Consider the following 23892-nt stretch of genomic DNA (forward strand, 5'->3'; position numbering starts at 1 on the left):
TGCTTCCACTAATGGGTGTATGGAGGGATAGGTGAGCCACGTCAGCTTTGATCGGTGGCCGCATTTGGTTTATCTACCCAAGCAATTGCTGCCACGGCACAGGAACAATGGAAATATATTTCAAAGTCTTTGACTGATTCACCCTTAACACTCATCGTTGATTTACGTGATGGGTCCCATATTGCTTAATTTTTGCTCCGTCAGATCAAATTGATCTGATCATCTCATCATCACCAGCTGAGAGCCGCTCGAAATTAAGGATTGGTAGTTGGCTACTCGGGTATCGACACTAGACCGTCTTTTGGGTCAATAAAATGGACCCAAACGTTTGTCTGTCGTCTGGACCCTAGAAAATTAAATTAAAAAAAAAAGAAAAAAAGAAAAAAAAAAGATATTTGGAAAACAAAATGATAATTACTGTATGAGGCAGACGCTGTCATAAAATGCCATGCCATGTTTCTCTGAATTCTGACTGCTAAATCTCCGCCCTTCCTTCCTTATCATACCAACTCTCTATCTCTGTATCTCTGTCTCTCTTTCTCTTTCGCTCGCATTCTCTCTCTCTCTTTCCGAATGAGAGCTTTGAAATAAGCTTTTCAATGGCGAATCCCTCTTCATCATCCAATCTCTGATCCTCTCGGAGGTCTTATTAGAACTTTAGGTTTATTTTACCCACTCGTTTGTTATATATATATATAGAGAGAGAGAGGGAGGTATACAACTGGTGTTACTCCTGCTGCTGCTGCTGCTGCGTTTTTCAGAGCTCAAGTGCCGATTGGAAACTCTTGTTGCTTCTTCAATCCTTAACCTGTAAAATATTCGCCTTGCTCGGTTTCTTGGTAATTCCTTCTGAAGTTACAAACCTCTCGAAGAAGAATTAGCTTCTTCTTCTTCTTCTTCTTCAAAAAAAAAAAAAAAAAAAAAGAAGAAGAAGAAGCAATTGCTGCTTTTTCTTGAAAAGATATTAATTAGATTAATTTGCAACCGAGTATTTTTCTGGGTTTTCTATCTCAGTTCTTTATGAGACACATGTACACTTTGTTGGGTTCAGGATGAGATATCCCTGCTCGCTTCGTTGGGTCTTCCCAGAACCCTTGTTTTTCTTTCCAGTTCATAATATAATCTTATTCTTATTATGCCAACTCAATATTTAACAGGAATAGAAATATTAATCAGTCCTTCTCTGTGCCAAGCAGCTTCTGAGCTTCACCTCCCGAACTCCGAGTTTCAGCTAATTAAACAGGTTCGATACTAATAATTATATCTAAAATGGCACCTAGGAGCAGTCGGGGCAAGCCCAAAGGAGAGAAGAAGAAGAAAGAGGAGAAGGGTAAGAACTCATTTATCAATGAAAATTTGATCACAACTTACAGACACAAGGAGATGTTCTTCATTTCTCGCTCTTTACGTGACATTGCAGTCCTCCCGGTTGCTGTGGACATCGCCGTGAATCTCCCCGATGAATCTCGTATTATTCTAAAGGTCAGTTTCTGTCACCGTTCTACCGTCCGAAAATTTCATCATCGTTTCGCAACATTGAATGTTAGTTTGAGCATTAATAACAGAAGAGAGCTTAGCAGTCTGCACTCTGCGCAGTGGTCTCACTGATTTTGCTTCCGACTGGTTCACCGTTGACGTACATTTATAATCATAGCATATCTAGCTTGCGAGCAAGCGTTTTTCATTGACTTATTGGAGATTCTCTTTCTTTTTCCCTTTATCTGCTAAAAATTTGGAAACGATGAGCAGGGAATATCGACGGACAGGATAATAGATGTTCGTCGGCTTTTGTCTGTCAACGCAATTACTTGCAGCGTTACCAACTTTTCGTTATCTCATGAGGTAAGGCGATATTTTCTTTGCAGTGAAGCATCTATAAATGGAAAATGAGAAGAGCCTTCCGTCCGTTTATAGAATTAATGTTTTCTATGCAAAACTTGAAAAGGCATATTTGTTTTTCATTTATCTTGATAATCTGAGTGAGGGCCGAGGGGATATAATTAATTATCCTTAATTTAATAATATTAATATAATAAGAAATGTGGTAGAATTAGCAAAAGGCAGCCTTCTTCAATTCACTGTATGGTGGTTGTCATAACTCATAAGCGTTAGGTTAGAACATAGAAATTAGAGCTGTAATGCACCAAGTGTTTCGTTCGCAAATCGCAAGTTCGCAACCCATCCATCAAAAAAAGCAAAGATGGGAAACTACTTGCACCTTGCAGCAAAGAAAAAGAAAACACGGCGTTACTCGTTGGTAAAGGGAAAAAGAGCACTCGAGTCACGTGAGAAGACAGAGTGTAATTTTGGTAGGTCAGATTGGAATCTACTCACCACCATATCCGATGTTCCCCGACTCCATCGGTCCATTGTATTTGTATAGTACTATGGTATTGGTATGGTCATATATCCCGTCTGACAGCATCATACTGTGGCTGTGCTCAAGTGCTGTGCTGTGTGAGGATTGAGAGGGGAGGGGGTCCCATAGGGGTAATTTGGTCTTTTAATAAGTTAATATTACCAGGTAGGAAGTAGGATTAGGATTATATTATATTATTATCTACGTGGTGGCACTGTTTTAACTTTTTAACACAAAAACTTTCACTCCAAAAGATGTTGAGGAGTGTAATGTGTGTTTGTCTGTTGCATTGCAGATCCGAGGCCCGCGATTGAAGGACACGGTTGACGTATCTGCTTTGAAGCCCTGTGTTCTAACCTTAGTCGAAGGTAAGTTGGGTTTGGGAAACCTAACTCGGGGAAAAGTACTGAAAAATATAAGCTCTTTCTTTTCATTCTCTCACGTCGATGATCGATCTGGAACAGACGAGTACGATGAGGATAGCGCGGTGGCGCATGTTAGACGACTGCTGGATATCGTGGCTTGCACAATCTGCTTCGGTCCTTCGGCGGGAAAAGATGCAACGGCAGTGCCTGCGACCGCGAACAAGGATTGCAAGTGCGCTGCAGGCGGTGCGCAGGATAAGAACAGCAAGCAACCTGGCAAATCTCAGGCTAACGTCAAGCACACCTCTTCATCGTCGTCCAAAGATGGAACGATCGAGGGCGAAGGGGAGATGAGCAGCGCGTGCCCTAAACTCGGGAGCTTCTATGAGTTTTTCTCGCTCTCGCATCTCACGCCTCCTATTCAGTGTACGTAAACCTTTCTTCTTCTTCCTTTCATTTTTTGGGGGTAGAACCGTTGATGGGTGATTCTTGCCTAGGGTTTTGCTTTTGTGCTAATGTGCATGAAAACTCGACTCGAGTGTGCTGGGTTGAAGAACCTGGATTTCTGGCTGGTCACCATCTAATCCGCTCCCCTCCTTGGCAAGGTGAAATTACCTATGCCGGTGGACATCGCGATTCACGGTCTTCGATGTATGTGCGTGGCCCCACGTTTTAGCTCAAAGCTACGCCCTCTTTGGCGCATTTTAGAAATTAGAAAATGATTAGATGTTTTTGTAAATTACAATGACCCCCATACTGTGTGTCAGACAATCACCCCCTTTGAACTTTTTATTAGCGATAAAGATCTCTTCGAACTGTCACTTTGTGGAAATACCCCCCTAGTCGGTTTTCGAACCCTCGTTATCAGGTTTCGTTTCTCTAATTCGAAAAGGAAGAGCGGCAGAGGACGGAATGCGTTAAATCACTAAAATATTCATCTGAATCAATTAAACTAAACCACGATTGATTTCTAAATGAAACCCGTTAAAATAACAAAAATCATTTTAATGACAAAAAAAAAACAAGTTTCTTTAAATTTTTATTTTATTTTACTAAAACAAATGCCTTTTAAAAAATTTTCATTCTTTTTTCAATAAATAAAAAAACAAAACCTTAAATTTATTTTTATAAAAACTCTGCCATCTGAATAATTGAATCAAGCTATAAATACTAAGAAGAATTCAATATTATATTTAGAAAACTAATGAAAATAAATAAAGAAGAGTAGTTTGAAGATTTTTTTTGATCAGCGAGTAGTTTGAAGATTTGAAAAATTGTAAACTTGAATGAAAATATTTTTCAGAGTAAATTGACATAATTTAAGGGAGGGGGTATTTGTAACAAAATAAAATTTAGAAGGTCTTTGTTGCAGACAAAAGTCAATGGATAATATCGCCAACCGAGGATTATTATTTTTTAATTGCAAATGAAATTTAAGGGTAATTATAACTAAGGTTGGGGCACTTATAAATTTATCAAAGGGTAAATTGCTAAAACTTACCTTAAGTTTCTAGATGTTGTTAAAACCTCTCCTAAGTTTGTTGACATGGTTGCAAACAAAATACCCATGCACTTATTTTGACAAGCATATGTGTTTTTCAATTTTTATCTTCATATGAATCATTTCTCCAAACCCTTTCAATCTCTTTTTTGAAATTGATTTATTTTTTAAAATTGCCTTTCATATCAATCACTCAAGGTTCAAAGTATCGACACAAGCCAGCCTATATCGGTAATTTTTTTAGGTTTTATTTATTTTTTTGTAACCAATTCTGAGGGGTCGATTTAAGGCCCGACTACCCTCTGAACCAGTGTTTGACCCAATACAACCCCTGGAGGGGCGTTTCGGGAAGCCATCAGCATGATATGTATCGGCCAATACGTATCAATACTTTGATCCTTACAATCACTCAAAGGTAAAAAACTACAACTTTAAAATTTCTATTTTTTGTGTTGTTCATAAATTGTATTGTTTTTCTATATAAATTAGCGGCAATAGTAATTGCATGGATATTTTTGTGACTCTTGTTAGAGGATTCTAATAGAGGGGATCTACTTTAGGAGGTGATTACAATTACATTGTGTTTGGTTTGAAGGAAAAGGTAAAGGAAAGGTAGGAAACCTTTACAAACCTTATATGGGTTTCCTTACCTTTTCCTTAAAAACCAAATATAGCCTTTGGGAAAATTCCTGATTAGTACCCTATACTTTGGGCCTAGTGTCACTTTGTTCCCAAACTTTAAAATACGACAATTCAGCATCCAAACTTTCAAAACGTGCCAATCCAATACCCATCATTAACTAGTCGTTAAGTGGCATTTGAAAAGACACAAATACCCTTCAAGTGTCATCCAATTCCCTTTATCAACCATCAAAGCATTATATTCCCAAATCCTTGCCTCTTCTGTTCAAGAGAATTAAACGAGACTTCAACTTTCTTGAATAGAAGAGGTAAGGATTTGAGATGTTCATTTCATATCAATGTTTGAATGATTGATAAAGAGAATTAGATGATATTTGAAGGGCATTTGTATCTTTTCAAATACCATTTAACGGCTGATTAACAAATTGATTAATGGTAGGAACTGTCACGTTTTGAAAATTCAGACACTGAATTGTGCATTTCAAAATTTAGGGACCAAAATGGCAATAGGCCGAAAGTATAGGGTATTAATCAAAAGTTTCCCTTAAAATTACCAAACTTCAGGGAATTAAAAAATTAAAGGGAGGTTCAGCAATTTACCCTTTTATATGGTTCGACTATTATATGGATCCGAAAAACAACCAATTAACTGGAATCATAGATTTGGTAGCGAATCAGGTGTTATGTTCATGCGAGTACCATACTTCAAGGAACACTGAATTCAAAATTGATGAATTGTAAGTAATGCTGCAGTTATACGGAGGACCACGAAACGACGAACGGAAGAGATTTTACCAGACAACCATCTATTCTCACTCGAAGTAAGATTTTCAAACTGACCCCTTCTTTTGCGGTCTATCAGTATACATGTTTTGGTTGATGTTTATTTGTGATACTAGTCTGGTACCAGCTAATTCACGGGTCCTAATAAGCTGCTTTGTTGATTTGCAGATAAAGCTCTGTAATGGAAAGCTGGCTTTTGTTGATGTTTGCAGCAAAGGATTTTATAGTGTCGGAAAGCAGCGGCTTCTGAGCCACAACCTTGTTGATCTGTTACGACAGCTTAGCAGAGCCTTCGACAATGTTAGTATTGCCTCCCTGTGTGTGTGTAGCACACGCATCCCTCTGGCTATGCTGTACTATGAGAACATGTTTCTAACTACTGATTTTTGGAAACATATATCAATTAATGTGTTTCTTCCCTCAATAAACTTTACTTTATTAGCAAAGTAACCTCACTTCTTACAAAAGAAAAAAAAAGAAGAAGAAGAAGAAGAAAAAAAAAGAGTGATCCTGTATGTACAAATTATCTGACAGGAGGTCGATCTGTTAGCCCATAAGACACTAAGACAGACGGCCTGAATTAGTGAATCCAATATGACAGCTTCCAGTATCCAATGGTGTTGGAGAAAAAATGATTTGACATATAACGTTACTTATTGATTCCAATGCCATGCAGTATCGGGAATCAGTGGAGCAGTTTACCTATCATGGACATGGTGATGGACACAGCAGCATTGCTCAAACTGAATTCATAGGGTTGGGTTCCTAATAATAACAAATATTACAAGAAAAACACAATATAAATAAATAAACAAACTAGATCATGCTGATATCCTTTGTACTTTTTGTTATCCTTATTAACTTAAATTTTAAATAAGATGTTAATCTAGATTTCTTTTTCTTGGTTTCATTTCTTAGAGTCAGAGATGTTTTCTGGGTCCATTCTCAACTTTACTCTCTAAATGAGTCATGCATTTTTTTTTTAAATTGATTGAGCATCTGATTGAAATTTGCACGTGAACTTGATTCCCTATATTTCAGGCTTATGATGATCTCATGAAAGCATTCTCAGAGCGTAACAAGGTATATAAGCCATCCTGATAGTGTTCCACTCTGCCTATGGTATCAGACATTTCCAAATGTTTGGCATTTTTTCTTTTCATAAAATGCCTTCTGTTCTACATTTTAGTTTTATTGCTCTAATTGTTCTTGCTTCTATTGACTAACTCCTCTTCTGCAGTTTGGTAATCTCCCTTATGGGTTCCGTGCAAACACGTGGCTTGTTCCTCCTATTGCAGCACAATCACCATCAGCTTTCCCTCCTCTCCCAGTGGAGGATGAAACATGGGGAGGAAATAGAGGTGGTTTAGGAAGAGATGGGAAATATAATTTAATACCTTGGGCTAGTGAGCTTTCATTTCTCGCATCTATGCCTTGCAAGACAGTAGAGGAAAGACAGAGCAGAGATAGGAAAGCTTTCCTTTTACATGGCCTATTTGTAGATGTAGCAATTTTCAATGCCATTTCAGCAATACGGAATGTTATGAGAAAGTTGGATTCAACGCCATCTGTTGGAAAAGGCAAAATCCTTCACATTGAGAGAGTGGGGGACTTGAGCATTACCATAATGAAAGATACTTCCAATGCTAGTATTAAGGTAGATACCAAGATTGATGGGAATCAAACAACAGGAATGGATGCACAGCATTTGGTAGAAAGAAACCTACTGAAAGGGATTACTGCAGATGAAAATACAGCAGCCCATGTAAGAACTTCTCAAATCAAATTTATGACTAATCTATGGTGATGTTTTCTCCAACATTAGATTGTTTTACCTTTAGTCATTAATTTGAGATCTGCTTCAGTTGAAACAGTGACAGAAAATTTGTACCCTTAAGTGCAGGATATTGTCACTCTAGGTGTTGTCAATTTAAGATATTGTGGATATATTTCTATTGTGAAAGTGGACCAGATAAACAGCAGTGAAGTGGATCCTCCATCTCGATGCATGGACACCATTGATCAGCCTGAAGGAGGTGCCAATGCTCTCAATGTTAACAGGTTCTCATCACCACCTTCAACATCTCAAATGAATATGATAAAATAGTCATGTTTTGAAAGATATGCCAATTTTGTATATAGCACATACATTGTCTTCAATCTTAATCAACCTAATTTCTAGGGATGCAAACGGATTGGATTGGATTCGAATCAGGGCATTCTCTGAATCCAATCCGATACTATTAAGAGCAGATCCGATTGGATCTTACAAACATGGATTTGAATTCGAATCTGATGAGGAAGTCGGATATTCAGATCTGATCCGATCCGATTTAAATAAAGAAAAACAAAAAAAATACAAGTATCTTCTCAACTATTTTCATCATATATATACATATTTTTTTATAAAAAAATAAATAATATATCAAATTTACAAAAATGAAATATAAATAATATATTTATAAATAAATAACATATATATATATATATATATTTATGTATATATAAGGCCAGATCTTCTCAGATTGGAGGGGGGGGGGATCTGAATCCGAAATGGGTATGCCTAAATCCGACAAAATAGGATCGGACTTCAGATCAGATCGGGTCATGATCCGGTCCATTTGCACCCCCACTAATTTCAACTATCTGGGGGTTATCTACATTTCAAAACAAAATGGTAAGTTAGTCATGTTTTAGAAAAGGGCCATTACCCAATAATGATCCTTCGTCCTTGCTATCTAGGGTAGATTGGATATGGACCTAATCTTTGTTTTTTCTCTTTTTTCTGCATAAAGTGGCTACTCTCAGATCTAACCTGCGTTTTCACTCTTGCCCTGAGATTTTAGTATTTTACAATTGCACCAAGCAATGGCTCCTAACTATGTTCCAGAAATTGGCACCAATTTGTATACAGCACAAACATTGCCTTCATCTGCCTTCTTTCAACTATCTGGGGTTCTCTACATGAAGCAACATAAAGTATTCAATGCCATCTGTTTATATATACAAATTCAAACATAACCATTAGTTAGCATATGCATACATGTATATAATTTATTGTCAAAAGAAACAAAACACCCTAACTTGTTATTACAATCTAAAAATTTCTTGATTTACAATACAGACAGTAATATGCAAAACACTAGTGAAAGGAGTCAACTGGGGAGAATTGCAAGGCTATACTTTTACTAGTATAAATGATCATAGCCATCCAATTTATTATTGTTTTCTTGGCAAATATTATGACATTCTTCCTGGAATATAGTCAACAGATATGACAGTTAGATTCAGATGTTTGATTGTGCTATTACCTTGAAGCTCTTCAATTTGGCCCATCAAATGGTGGGTTTAATCCATTCCATGGTTTGAAATTTGCATGTGTAAGACCAAAAAATTTTAGAAAAGGATTTCTGACTTATGTAAAAGGACCAATACCCAATGACAGTCCTGATTGTCCAGGTGTTGGGATAGGTAGACTGGACATGGACCTAACCTTTGGCATTCTTTTGCAGAAGGTTAAGCATCCCATATATGTCCTACATAAATTTATAATTTTTTTAGTACGTATACGAGGTGTAAACATATTCATGGATTTCCATAATTTCATTTTGAGTTTCTATATGTTCTTTAGATACTGGTTCTGACACGCTTTTTAACAAGAAAACACATATTGTGTGATTCTATCCTTTAGTAAATATGTTTAGATTGGGATGTGCATGCCCAGATGCTAGTGCTTGGTTCCTGTTCTTCATCACTTCCATTCACAATTCTTATAATAAAATTGTTGATTACAGTTTGAGGTTGCTTCTTCACAAAAGACTAGCCTCAGAACACAATAAAACAATTTCACGTTCACAAGATGTGGAGCGTGAAGAGCTTGATGCTGCTCGGGCTTTTGTTGTGAGAGTGTTGGGAGAAAGCCTTGCTAAGATTCAAGAAGAAGAAATAGAACAAGATATCTTTGTGAGGTGGGAACTAGGAGCGTGCTGGATACAACATTTACAAGATCAAAAGAATGCAGAAAAAGATAAGAAAATATCTAATGAAAAGTCTAAGAGTGAGAAAAAGATTGAGGGACTTGGGAAGCCTCTTAAGCTTCTTAAGAACAACATAAAGAAATCAAATGAGAGCAATCAAAAGGTACAATATGAAGATGGCAAATCTCCTGCAGAGGGTATTGATGGGGAAGCTGAAAATGCTAAATCAAAATCTGCGGAATCAGAAGCTGAAATCAAAGCCAATGAGAATGAACTTGAACTAAAAAGGTTGTTGTCTGATTCTGCATTTACACGGTTAAAAGAATCAGAAACGGGACTTCATTGCAAGGTAATGTCATCCTAGAGATTGTTAAAAGATATACAACAGAGTTGTTTTTGTTAATGTTTTGACTGACATTCAATTATTAATTTATTATTAACAGTCGCTGAAGGAGCTAATTGAAATGTCTCAGAAATATTATAATGAAATTGCTCTTCCTAAGCTTGTAAGTACTGACTTCATTATGAATGGACGTTTTTTATCATCCACTAGATGTGGTTACTCAGATTTTGATTAATAGTCGTGTTTCAAACATTACAGGTTGCAGACTTTGGCTCATTGGAACTTTCCCCAGTTGACGGCCGGACTCTAACAGACTTCATGCATACAAGAGGCCTCAGAATGTGCTCTCTTGGACGTGTTGTTAGTATATTATACCAAATCTCTCTCTCTCTCTCTCTATGTGTGTGTGTGTGTGTGTGTGTGTGTGTGTGGATGAGGGTGCGGAAAGAACGTGCCTATTTGTATGTTTAGGGTCAGTACTATCTTTCTTTCTTTTCTTTTTTTCTCAATAGTCACAAATTCTAAGCTTCTTTCATCTTAATAATGTTTATTTGTACCTACTTGTAGATATGCAGTCTTTTTATCCCTTTTGTTTGCCACTTCTCATTATCCCTTCTCTTTTTCTTTTTCCTTCTCTCTTTCTTTTTAGATCAAAATAATCATGTCTCTGCCTTTCAATATCTAAAATTATGGACAATTACAAGTTTACTACTTTTGGATGCATTAAGAAATATTTTGTTTTACCTTTTTCTAACCAGGTTAAGCTTTCAGAAAGGCTATCACATGTACAATCACTCTGTATTCACGAGATGATAGTAAGAGCTTTCAAGCATATTCTGCAAGCTGTGATTGCAGCTGTCACTAAAATTGAAGATATGGCTGTTTCAATAGCTGCTGCATTGAACCTGATGCTTGGGGTTCCTGAAACTGAAGAGTCCAGTCATTCTTGCAATGTGCATGCTCTTGTGTGGAGATGGATTGAGGTCTTTTTGATGAGGAGATATGAATGGGAACTAAGTAGCTTAAACTACCAGGATGTGAGAAAATTTGCAATTCTGCGTGGGTTGTGCCATAAGGTAATTAATGCTAACCTTTCAATTTCAAAATATGCAATCTGTTTTGTACAATTGTGGTTGGTTTGGAATCACTAACCATATTTTCATTCAATGTCCAATTGTAATAAATTAGATAATCAGAACGATTATGACATATTTCTAGTGGAACTTGCATAAAATTTAAGACAACTACAGTCAAAAGAGGGAAATGGAAAAGATGTGTCCTTGACTATTCTGTCTAAATGGTAGATGCCCATTGCAATTGGAACCTTCCATTCAATGGTAAGCACCCAAGAGGATTCCTGTATACAAACTGTGATATCCAACAGTGACATTCTTTTGGCTTATCTCCTCTCATTTAATTTAATAGCATAATTGCTATGACTGTCCAACTTGATTTTTTTTGGACCTAGAAGAGTTATCTGGACCGACCATATTATGACTCGTATCATTTGGATATGAGCCTTGATTTTCACAGACAACAGGTTGTGCTTTCCAATTTGAATAATCTAGATGTAACTTTCCATATATCATATTATCACTAAAGAGAAGAATGGAACATAAGCCCATGGTAAGAATATAGATTTTACATGGTAACAATATAGTTTGTCACTTACAAAACCCAAATGGAAGATAAGATAACGAGTATTTGCTGGCATATTTAGAAATCTTCCTGCTTTTGCATTTTCTTAGGTTGGTATTGAGCTGGCTCCAAGGGATTTTGATATGGATTCTCAACACCCTTTTCGGAAAGTGGACATTATTAGTCTGGTACCAGTGCACAAGGTGATGAGCTACATAATTTCTCTTCCTTGAATAATGAAACAGATATTTTGTCGTCTTGAAATGAATAGGCAAATATTCTTTACTTAAATGCATCTTCTGTGTTTCTTTGCAGCAAGCTGCTTGCTCATCTGCAGATGGAAGACAACTCTTGGAATCGTCAAAGACAGCTTTAGACAAGGGAAAGCTTGAAGATGCAGTCAGCTATGGGACGAAGGTATTGGGCTTCCAGGACGTTGAAAGAGTTATTTCTGTTACAGCCAAAGTACTATTATTGTATTAGTATCTTACTTATTGTACATGTGCTATGCACAGGCTCTCGCAAAGCTGGTAGCAGTTTGTGGTCCCTACCATCGGATGACAGCAGGAGCCTATAGCCTTCTGGCTGTAGTTCTTTATCACACAGGAGACTTCAGTCAGGTCTAGCCTCTAACTATTTCTGCTTTATCACTACCTCAAATTTGTATTTAATTGTATTCATGTGCATCGATGGATAAATATATGTCTCTGTTATAAGCTGATTTAATTTGAAATCTCTCAATGATAGGCCACAATTTATCAACAAAAGGCATTAGATATCAATGAGAGAGAGCTAGGACTTGATCATCCAGATACAATGAAGAGTTACGGGGATCTTGCAGTTTTCTATTACAGGCTTCAACACACAGAACTGGCTCTCAAGTACATTCTGGTCTTTACACTATTTAGTACAAAGTTTTGGGCTTACTTGTGTTCATCATATATTTATCTGTCAGATTGCTGACAAATGTGTTGGTTTGTTTGTTGTTCAAATGCATTATTAATAACCTGATTTTTTATGCTAAAACTCAAAACCTTTCCTACCCCTAGTTTCTTTCTTCAATAATTTTTCTTTTTTGCTTCCTTGAGTTTTTTTTACTTCAAGTCAGTCTAGATTAGCAAGACCAGGATTTTTTATACTTTTTTTCCGATGAATAATGAAGAATTTTATTAAGATAAAGTTTAAAATATAAAAGTACACTGACAAGTGGTTACAAAAACAGAGTTCTCCCAGAAGGCACGAGTTGCTACCTTACATACAAAATAAAATTACAATTGAGCCCAGAATAAGTGATCTCTGTTAACCCCATGCTTAGCTAGTAGGTCAGCCAGCCCATTTTCCGACCTCCTCATCTCTCCCCTAAAAGACCAAGCTACTGTCTCCGGTTTTTTCAGCCACCTGGTTACCACTTTAGAGTCACCTTCAATGATCAACCTCCTAAAGTTCAACTCTTTAGCAATTTGTGATCCCTGTAGAGCCACTTTCACCTATGAACTAACCGCATCCCCCACTCCAATTGGGCCAGAGAATAGGGAGACAATCTGTCCCTCTTCATTCCTGAATACACCCCCAAACAAATGAAGTCTAGGGTTTTGAGTAACAAGGCAACTTGATCAAGTTCAGAGTCTCTCAGATCTCTTCTAAAGCCCAAATTCCAACTGAAGCCAAAGGATTGGGAGAAAGAAACAAAACCTTGAATGAGTTCACTTTTAAAAAGGGAAATGGAATACAAAGAAGGGTAAAGGTCCTTAAGGGTGGAATTACCAATCCGGGTGTCTTCCCAAAATATGATCCTATCACCAGTACATACATCATACCTTATGAGGCTGAGAAATTGAGGAAGAATACCATGAATATCCTTCCACGGAGAGTTTAGAGTAGCCTGCCACGACACTCCAACATCCCAACCATTTCCTGCAAAGCCATGAATACTCCCCACAACCTTGTGCCAAAGCCTTTCTCTCTCTAACGGCCATCTCTACAGCCATTTACCCAGTAAAGCTTCATTCTTCTTCCCTATATTTCCTAACCCCAAACCCCCTTGCTTCTTACTTCTACAAACTTGATCCCATCTCACCAGGTCATCTTTCCTACTTTGCTAGGCTCCCACAAAAAAATCCCTCATGATCTTCTCTAGTTTCAGTACCTCCCTTTGTGGCATCTTGAAAACTGAGAGGAAGAGAACTGGAAGGTTTGCTAGAGTGGACTTAACCAGAGTTATACAACCCCCTAGAGACACATAATTTCTTTTCCAAGATGACATCTTCTTGGCACATCTTTCAAGTATTGGGCTCCAAAAGCTTCCTTCCCATGGGTTGGCTCCTAAAGGCATACGTAGATATTTCAAAGGCCATCCTTCTGTTGGACAACCTAAAGCTTCTGCAATCCCAACCATCTCCTCCTCTCCCAGGTTAAATCCCACTAAACAACTCTTTTCAAACTTGATTTTTAACTGAGAGACAAATTCAAACAGTTTGATCACCTGCTTCAGATTACTTACCTTCTGCGGATCAACATTCTCATAAAGGATAATTGTATCATCAACAAACTACAAATGTGTAACAACTGTGCTCTCTCTCCCAATCTTCCAGCCTTTAAAAAGTTCCAAACTATCAGCTCTTGTGATAAGTTTACCGAACACCTCTGCTACCAAGGTAAATAGGAAAGGAGAAAGAGGATCCCCTTGCCTCAAACCTTTGGTTGCTGGGAAGAAGTCTCTGACCACTCCATTGACTAGGACTGAGTAATGACATGTCTTCAGGCACCCTTTTATCCAGCCACACCATCTCTCTCCAAACCCAAAATTTTTCAAAGTGTCCAAGAGGAAGGACCAATCAACCATAACATAAGCTTTCTCCAAGTCCAATTTACACACAAAACCTTTCTTTTCCCTTTTTTCTTTTAAATCCTCCACACATTCATTGGATATCAAAACTTGATCTTTGATCTGTCTACCCTTAATGAATGCCCCTTGGGAGTGGCTTATCAAACCAGGAAAGACTTGCTTTATCTTAAAGATAACACTTAAGCCAATACTGTGGACAACACTTTCCCTTTTTTTAAACTTTTTTTCCCTAACAAGGACTTTTAAATTAGTTCCAAATTTGGCTGTGTTAGACACTGTCATATTTACATCATTACATGTGAAACACATACTGTCACTTTTAGTTAGGAAAATTTGTCATGTATCTTTTTCTTCCTTCACTACTTATACACCACCTTTTGTTCTCATCAGGGAAGCCTGCCTCTATTTGGCTAATTTTCAAAGCCATACATGATATCCTTGATTTTCTTCTATTTTTATTGCTATTTTCTTGTTTGCTTTTAAGCATTCCAACCACATTTAAGTTGATTTGTACTAATAGGTTATATCAACTGGATGATCATAAACATCCAATCTGTCTATCTTTTCTTGGACAATTTCTTGTTCTGGAGCCTAGGACATAGATGTTATTCTAATTGGATAATCTGGCATCTGAACCAGTTAATGTTTTATTGTATTTTGACCATGTGGAATTGCCATCTCATCTTATTTGATACCAATTGATATTTGTCTTTTGCCCTTAAAATTTTCAATTTTTGAGTAGCCAGGAGGCCCAGGACTTCTCCCTGGTTTTTTCCATAGGATATAAACCTGAAAGCTTCCAATTTATAATTTCTGAAGGCTGAGATTAGCTTTTCATTGCCACACTATTCATGCTTTATCAATACATATTTCATGAGATATCTACACAATTTTTAACTTCTATACAACCTGCTTAGGAATTTTCTCTTATCATATTTCTTATTTATTTATTTATATTGATCAGGTATGTAAAGCGTGCACTCTATCTTCTACATCTCACTTGTGGCTCATCTCATCCAAACACTGCTGCTACATACATCAATGTGGCTATGATGGAGGAAGGCCTAGGAAATGTTCATGTTGCTCTCAGATACCTCCATAAAGCTCTGAAGTGTAACCAGAGGCTACTAGGTCCAGACCATATTCAGGTCCCTTTCCAGCCATTTTTCTCATTATTGTATGCTCTTGTTGTGATTTAGTGGGGAATGGCAATTTTGCTTGTAATTACGATCTTGTCATGGCCCTAATAAATTTTAATTAATTGACCATCTTTTGCAATAATCTAGATTTGTTTTAGTTGTTCCACATAATGCCTGATTACTTTCAGGAGGAAATTTGAATTTACACCTTAGAGGCTAAGCTACATCTGTTTCAATCTTCTACAGACTGCGGCAAGCTACCATGCTATAGCTATTGCTCTCTCACTGATGGAAGCATACCCTTTAAGTGTTCAGCATGAGCAGACAACCTTACAAATTCTCAAAGCAAAGCTTGGTCCAGATGATCTTCGTACACAGGTTTCTTCAATACTCGATTCACTGAGTGAAGGCAGAAATATTTCTCATTCTTTTTCAATTTTTTTGGGATCTTAGAGGAGTTCTTTTCAACCTAGCTGCCAAGCCTGTCATTTGTTATATAAGTTATCTTCCCAAATGTCCAATTGGAAGCCAGATGGTGGATAACCATGACATGAACCATGAGGATCTGATTATAATTTGCATTCCATAACATGAAACTTATTTAATTAGTTATGCAAACAATATTTTGACCTGTCCAAAATAATGCAATGGACTGTGTGGTTAATATCATTTATTTCTCTAAAAAATAAATGGTTTGAATCAGCACTCAATTTCAACTGTAGTGCAAGTTATAAAACAAGTTTAGCTTTTGATGCCCATAAACATTGTCTTGTTGATAAACACTACAGGATGCTGCTGCTTGGCTAGAGTATTTTGAGTCTAAGGCTTTTGAACAGCAAGAAGCTGCTCGAAATGGGACCCGGAAGCCTGATGCATCCATTGCTAGCAAAGGCCACCTGAGGTATTATTTACAAACGTTTTCAGTTCAATTGTAACATTTATGTGGTTGATTATTCTGAAAATACCAACAGGACTAAGGTTTTCTCTGTCATTTCCTAATACGCCACCTTTTTTATTCATCTAAAGCTGCAACCCATCCTTGAGGCCAAAAATATTGCCTCTCTAAAATGATGGACCCTAACAATCTCTGATAGCTCCACCCACATCAGATTATCCTTGGCTACCCAAAGCACAACCATCAACATTTAATCTCAGAAATCCATGCTGTGACAAATCCAAGTTAGGGATGGTTGCATTATCCTTTCTGTTGATTTTGCAACCTGTCCTCCCTTTCAATAATAATGTCACTTCATTTTTATTTTTTAGAAAAGCTAAAATACAAAGCCCTGCACAATAAGACACTGGGCAAGGAGCATATAATCTTTGTACATCCCCAAAAAAAAACCATTTCAGTCAAGTAGACACAAAAAGATCACTGGTATAAAGAAAAGAGCTGTATGGTATATTCTTCAAAGTCTATGTGATGCCACCCAAGATTATGTTCTACCCCAAATAACTTTCATTACTTAATCTACTGTATTGTACTTGTCTTTTCAATAACAAGTACTTGCATCCAGATTGGATGGTGAAATAAAGAGTGCTTGCTGTCCAGATTGAAGATCCACACGTTTAAAGTGGATCTTCAAGACTAAAAAAATTTAGTGGTTCCAGTCCCCTTTGTAATATGGGGTAAATGACAAATTCTGGATGATACTAACCACCTTTATAGTGGTAAGTGTTTGAAATTTTCTGTATGACTTTGAAAAAGCAGAAAAGAGATCAGATGGCTAGGCCATCAATTTGGAGAAGTGGCCTAAGAGATCTACTATGTAGAGTGCATCAGATTATGGATCATTTTATCATATGTATATATATATATATATATATATATATATATATATATATATATATATATATATATATATTCCTGTAACATAAAGCTGGTATTCTGATGTTTGTAGTACCAGTAGCTATCTTATGCTTCTTCACATAGTCCATAAATTTGAAGTCCTAATGGCTAATGGTTTCAAGTTGTTTACTCAAAACTTGACAGTGTGTCAGATTTACTTGACTACATTAATCCTAATCAAGATGCAAAAGGAAGAGAAGCAGAGGCAGTGAAGAGGAAAAGTCTGGGTACAAAGGTATGATGAATTTTCTTCATGGTCTATTCGAGACATTCTCGGTGCACCATCTAAGATGAATGTGTTAAATAGCCAACTAGTTTCTTAATTAATAAGGTAACTTCAGTAGGATCATGCCATTGCTTTGATCTTTGGACCTGGAGCATCCAAGTGGTGTAAATGTAATATATTGTTGGTCAGAATAAGTAAATTTTGTGGCTACATATATAGCAACGAGTTGTGTAGATGGGATTGTTTATCATAATCTCTATTCATAGGTACTAAAGTACTAGAGATGAGAAATTAACCCTTCTTGCTCTCACTTAGACAAATGAAAAATCTAAAGAAAAATAAAAGGAACAAAAACAAAAAGACAATCATACAAATACAAAATTTCTATGTAATGTCATAGGTTCTAATTTCCAATATGCAATGATCTCCCTTTTTTTTTTGCTAGATGAACTGATATCTAGTTGATCAGTAGGCTTTTCAAGATTTTTTTTTCTCTTCATATAAGTGATTCTAAAGGAGTCTTCCTTGATTCTTCCCTATATGAACCCAAGCTCTATGTATAGGTTTTATCTTTTAATTTATCTGAATTTTTTATTTTCATATTCTTTTGATTTCTTGAGGGAAATACTGAACTTCTTGCATTCTTGTAAAGTTCAACACATTTGGTATCTAAGTTCAGCTTGAGTATGTTCACCCCACTGATGTTTTGAGTCACCATATTTCCTGAGAATAAAATGGCTTTACGAGTGTTAGTTGACTGCTAAAAGTCACTGTTTTTCTATGTCCAATATTATTTCAGGCTTCAATATCTCTTGCATTTCCAAACCTTCCTATTTCTGTAATTCAGGCCTAAAATGACCATTGAACTTTTTCTTTGCAGGTAAAGGAAATATCTACCCAGAATTTCAACTTAGCAAGTACTGAAGGAGCAGCGAAAGATTCATCCACAGCTGCTTTGGAAGAAGAGAATGAAGAGAAACAAATTCCTGAACCTAAAAATAATGAAGAGAATGACCATGAACCTGTTAGTCAAATTGAACCCAAACAGATGGTGGTGAAGGAAGTTACAGAGGAGAAGCCAGTGACTGTCAATGAATTCTCAACAGAAGCAAATGCAGAGGGAGATGATGGATGGCAACCAGTCCAAAGGCCCCGATCATCTGGGTCGTCTGGGCAGCGGTTAAGACAAAGAAGGCCAAATATTGCAAGGGTCTACAGTTATCAGAAAAAGGATTTGGTTACTGAAGCAGATCAATCTAGATTAAGAAATGTGTATCAGAACAGTAGGTATTACTTGATAAAGAAACGAACTGGTGGAAGCTACATGGATCATCACACTGCAAAGAATACCTCATCGGGCACTAGGTTTAGCAGAAAAATAATTAAAGCTGTGACATACAGGATCAAGTCAATGCCATCTTCTAGCATAGCTGAAGTAAAAGATACTTACAAGAGTGGAGGAGATGAGATATCCAGTACTGTGCTTCAACCCAAGCCTTCTTCTGCACCAAATGAAGCTACACAAGCTTTACAGAACAACACAATAATTAGTCTTGGTAAATCTCCTTCTTACAAGGAAGTAGCACTGGCCCCACCAGGCACTATAGTTAAGATGAAGGTCCGGAATTCCCAAAGTGATATCCCCAGTAACGCTGCAATGAATATTAAGAAGAATGAAGAGGAAAATGAAGCAATGGAAAATGATATATCTGTGAAATTAGAGATTGAAAATACCACGGAGGAAAAGACCGAGAATTACATTTTGGATTCCTCTTCTCACTTGAAAGATGAAACTGAAGTTATTGAAACCCCACCAGAGAATGAAACTGTAGAAAGTTCTGAGACAGTATCTCCAGATATAGAAGTGGCTACACCTGGTGGAAATGAGGTTCATGATGTCCTGCAGGGAAGCATAGAAGCTGATAGTAATGGAATTCCTGACAATGCTCCCAAAGAAGAGCACTGTGAAAAGGCTACATCTAGCAGTGCAGAGCCTGAGAATAAGTACGGCCTAGTACAAGGAGGAGAGGATATAAAGGAGAAAACTTTGACCTTGAATTCAGTTGATGCACGAGACATTCCCAACAAGAAGTTATCTGCATCAGCAGCTCCGTTCAACCCATCTCCTGCCATTATACGTGGCCCACCAGTGGCCATGAACATTAGTCTCCCTATTGGTGCTGGTGCTGTTCCAGCTGTTGCCCCTTGGCCAGTAAACATGGCTCTTCATCCAGGGCCTGCTCCTGTCCTGCCAACATTGACTCCTATTTGCTCCTCTCCTCACCACACTGTCCATGCATACCCATCTCCCCCTAGAACCCCAAACATGGTACACCCTTTACCATTCATGTACCCACCTTATACTCAACCCCAAGCAGTACCCAGCACCTACCCTGTAACTAGCAACCCGTTTCATCCCAATCATATTGCATGGCAATGCAATATGAACCCAAATGCATCAGAGTTTGTTCCAGGAACAGTATGGCCTGCTGGCTGCCATCCTGTGGATTTTTCTGTCTTGCCACCTGTTGTTGAACCAATTCCTGATCCTGTGTTGGCGCAAAAAATGAAAAGCAATAGTATTGAAGGCTCAAGTTCAGCTTCAACACTTCTGGTAGAGTTGAATGATGGGGGGGAATCCAAGAAAGATGTAGGTAATCTAGCACGAGAAGTTTTGGATGGTGGGACTGGAGTAACTGAAATTGCATTGGAAAAGAAGCAAGAAAATGGCGACTTAAAATGCTCTGGAATAGAATCATCTGGGGATGAACTAAGCTACAACATTAGTCCACGAGAGAACTCTGTAGGGGTTGGCGAGAAGAATGTGTCTAGACATACTCGGAAGATGGATAGTGAGGGGAGCTTCAGCATTTTGATAAGGGGGAGAAGAAACCGAAAACAAACTTTAAGAATGCCAATAAGTTTGCTCAATAGGCCATATGGATCACAATCATTCAAAGTCATTTACAACAGAGTAGTCAGAGGGAGTGAAGTTCCAAAATCTACTAACATTTCTTCAAGTGAAGATAGTACTGCAAGTGTTTCATAAGAGGGTTATTTTATTTTTCCTTTTTATAGAATTGTAGGAGGAAGGTTGAGAATATTAGAAGATGAATTTCTTAACTTATACCCAGTCCAAGATAGGCTGGAAAATAAGGTGCTTCCGGCTTTAATGATCATGTGTTACATTCCCGTTTTGCTGATACAACAAATCATGCCAAAAGATTGCAGGTTAGTTCCTGTCATTGTTGTAGTCCATGCATTTTGAGTTATTGACACCAGGGTTTCATGTTTTATGGTGATCGTCGTATAATGTTGACATGACCAACCACATGATTAGAACAACTTAGAGTACTATATTCATATATCCTTCTCAAGCTTTATACTGACACACAAAAGCTGATGATGCAGACCTTCATTGAAGCAATCTGCTCACATCTGCAGTCATTTTGAGGAAATAATGGAAGTCGTATGTCTAAATCAGGTATTATTCTATAACTAATTTTAGATTGTCATCAAATTAATGCAGCCTAGGTTAAAGAGTTGTTAAGGAAAAAACTCAAACATCAGAATAATTGGAACCTCTTTGAATATGTAGACATTTAGGCTGTGTTTGGTTGCAGTGCTAATTTATTTGCACTTCATGTCTTAATTTACTTCATTTGTACTGCAATTAAACAAAATAAGCTAAAATTTGAAACAAAAATAGGTCAGAATTTACACACAAATCATTTGCACTGCCATGATTTTGCATCAGTGCAAATTTATTTGCATTGCAACCAAACACAGCCTTGAGGATAAAGAGTTTTAACTAAAAACTGTTTGGTTTCACAGACATTCTCCCTGTTTCTGGATTTTAAATTTCGCTCACTATGTAAGCATCAACCTGTCCAGAATTTCCACATCTCATTCTTCCATTTTAGTGCAGTTGGCTTGTAATTGAGCAAACATTGAGTGGATCATATTATAGGTAGTTCTGTAGGCAAGTGTCATCATATAGCTTAAAGAATCATTCTCCTATATGTAATTTTATGTATTGCAGGAAAATGCCTTCATCCTTTGTATTATATGAAGCCTAAAATCATCACACGGTCTGACTAGTGTTTTCAGTTGATGTGCAGGTTCAGAGAGGTAAATTATTTCTCAATTTTGGTAGGGTGTCTTAAGGTAACATCTTTTTGGTTCCCATAGGACAACGGATTTTGTCGCCAGTTTGGTTAAATTTTATCTGAAACACGTATTGGATTTATTAACAGGATGTTGTCTTTGTCATCCTAATTCCATATTGTTTATTAACTGCAACATTGTTGCCAAAACAAATAATGCCAGTTTAATTTATATTCATTTATATGCTTACTGAATAATTGTTTCACATGTTAATATTTTAGTCGGGCCTCTATCTTAAATTCACGTTTAGGAATTTGTTCCGTCTCTGCGGTAAAAAATCACCTCGAGGCCACAAACTCATGGGCCCAGTCCTGCATATATAATGAAATATTCTTACTGAAGTATATTACAGAGATAAAATGAAATTAAATGCAACTTTTCACATTGTTTTTGAAGTCGATTTTCTATTGCATTGGATAGACTGTATCATCTAAAATGGAACTGGAAACTGGAATGTTAGTAGAGGGTAAAAAAAAAAAAAAAAATCAACTAATGTGGTATTTCGTGACATTCCAATGGAACATTTCTGGTGTTCCCAAAATAGGAGGAAAAATCTTTGTTTTGCTCATGTGAATATATTACCAACGGTGCCTTGTTTAAAAACTATTTATTTAAAAAACTGTTTGCTCATAGAAAAAAAGAACAAATTTGATAGGGAAAATGGTGAGAAGTTGGGTGTTGAGATAAAATCCTTTTCCCAGTGATGGCCTTGGTCATAGAGAAGCTTGCTGCCTCCATGACATTACATGAAAAGGCCCCATTCTCTCGAACCATTTACCTGCATCTTTCGGAGAATGGGTTCGGAAAAAATGTTTAATACAAATATGTACAGTACAAAACATTTGCACTGTACATATTTGTATTTATACTTTTTTCCAAACTGATCCACGAAAAAAAACAGATGTCTATACGTCTTTTAATTGATGCAAATTGGGGACTTACAGATTGGAATTCTCACCCGCAATTCTAATTCCTACAACTTCAATTCCCTCTATCTAAATGCATCTTGTGGTTTTACGTGAATCTTAGTCCGTCCTTGAAAAAGGACTATGTAGCTTCAGTAGGGGTGCAACTCCGACAGCTTGGGTCAAACGAGACCCAACTTTAAGACTCAAACCTTGGGCTGTGGCGGGCCTGGTCCCAACCTGAGGTTAACCCAATCAAGCTTAAATCCAGCACGAGCAGGTTGGTCGAGTTTGAAAGCATTTTTAAACATTTTTTGCAGAACAATCTTTTACTGGGCTTTGTAGCCCAATTTAGAAGTAGAATGGATTGGAAACATTTATCAGTGTTATGGATAAATGCATATGTGGAAATATTTATAATGTTGGAAACGTACAATACCAGATCGGTTAACCACTTTTATGATACCAGTTGATTGGTTTTAAGTTTTTTGCTGCCTTGCTGGTATCTTAATCTGACATTCAGACCCTGTATATAAAAAATATTTTATAAATAAAATATATAATATCTGTTTATTTGTACATGTTTGTGGATGAGCGTGAGTTTAGGCTAGTCATATACAAATTGTAAATAATCAAATTTAGTTTAAGATGAATATGATGGTCTAGATATGTAATGCAATGTCAGTTGGGTTTTAGTTTAGCTCGGGTTACACAAGGTCTCACAGGCCTAACCCAAGTTTAGGACAAGCCTGAATTTTCTGGCCAAGGCTCAGTTTGGAGCCCAAAAACTACCAACTTATGCAAAAACTCAGGTTGGGTTGGGCATGCGTGGGGACGTAAGATTCAATTGAGTAGAAACTAGATAGGTAGATATATATCGAGATTAGACTTTTTCAAATAGGGCAAATCTATGATGACAGAATGATATGATATCAGAACAGTTTTGACTAATCAAAACCCCTTGTGAATTTCATTTATGCCAGAATGATATGTCTTTTTCTGTATCATAGTAGAAATCAAACTTTCTAACTTGACCAGCAATAGCATCCAAATTCGAAATACAACCTGATAACTCAAGAGGTTGAATAAATGAATAGAGCCCAATTCCAACGCTTACATAAACAGCGACCGTTTTTATTATGAGAATCAAAGT

General features: G+C 37.1%; 1 protein-coding gene across 5 annotated transcripts; it reads left to right on the top strand.

Moving 5' to 3' along the window:
* The first annotated feature begins 468 nt into the window (after window positions 1–468).
* LOC148880955 (Tetratricopeptide repeat (TPR)-like superfamily protein) lies at window positions 469–22011 on the top strand. 5 transcript variants are annotated; one of them, XM_088963091.1, is made up of 26 exons: window positions 469–810; window positions 1197–1330; window positions 1421–1482; window positions 1750–1842; window positions 2655–2727; window positions 2824–3150; window positions 5621–5688; window positions 5819–5950; window positions 6692–6733; window positions 6891–7415; window positions 7554–7711; window positions 9445–9976; window positions 10071–10133; window positions 10229–10330; window positions 10729–11046; window positions 11719–11811; window positions 11924–12025; window positions 12124–12228; window positions 12356–12489; window positions 15418–15601; window positions 15839–15970; window positions 16381–16493; window positions 17586–17676; window positions 18548–20898; window positions 21079–21151; window positions 21778–22011. In XM_088963091.1, the coding sequence occupies exons 2-24, from the start codon at window positions 1270–1272 to the stop codon at window positions 20714–20716; spliced, it is 5679 nt and encodes a 1892-aa protein (XP_088819217.1). In that variant the 5' UTR covers window positions 469–810; window positions 1197–1269; the 3' UTR covers window positions 20717–20898; window positions 21079–21151; window positions 21778–22011. The 5 variants fall into 5 exon arrangements, with proteins under 5 accessions (XP_088819217.1, XP_088819220.1, XP_088819216.1 ...); XM_088963094.1 differs by having other exon boundaries at window positions 471–839; window positions 21710–22011; XM_088963090.1 differs by having other exon boundaries at window positions 471–839.
* Window positions 22012–23892: the final 1881 nt, after the last annotated feature.

This window comes from Nelumbo lutea, chromosome 1 (genome assembly GCF_056320005.1).
Source record: "Nelumbo lutea isolate HS-2025 chromosome 1, American lotus-T2T, whole genome shotgun sequence".
NCBI classification, from domain to species: domain Eukaryota; kingdom Viridiplantae; phylum Streptophyta; class Magnoliopsida; order Proteales; family Nelumbonaceae; genus Nelumbo; species Nelumbo lutea.

Excerpts from the sequence above, each read along its gene's own strand:
- LOC148880955 (XM_088963091.1), top strand. The coding sequence starts at position 1,270 with ATGGCACCTAGGAGCAGTCGGGGCAAGCCCAAAGGAGAGAAGAAGAAG. Across the intron at positions 9,977-10,070 it reads AAACGGGACTTCATTGCAAG|TCGCTGAAGGAGCTAATTGA; the intron begins GTAATGTCATCC and ends TATTATTAACAG. Across the intron at positions 10,134-10,228 it reads AAATTGCTCTTCCTAAGCTT|GTTGCAGACTTTGGCTCATT; the intron begins GTAAGTACTGAC and ends CAAACATTACAG.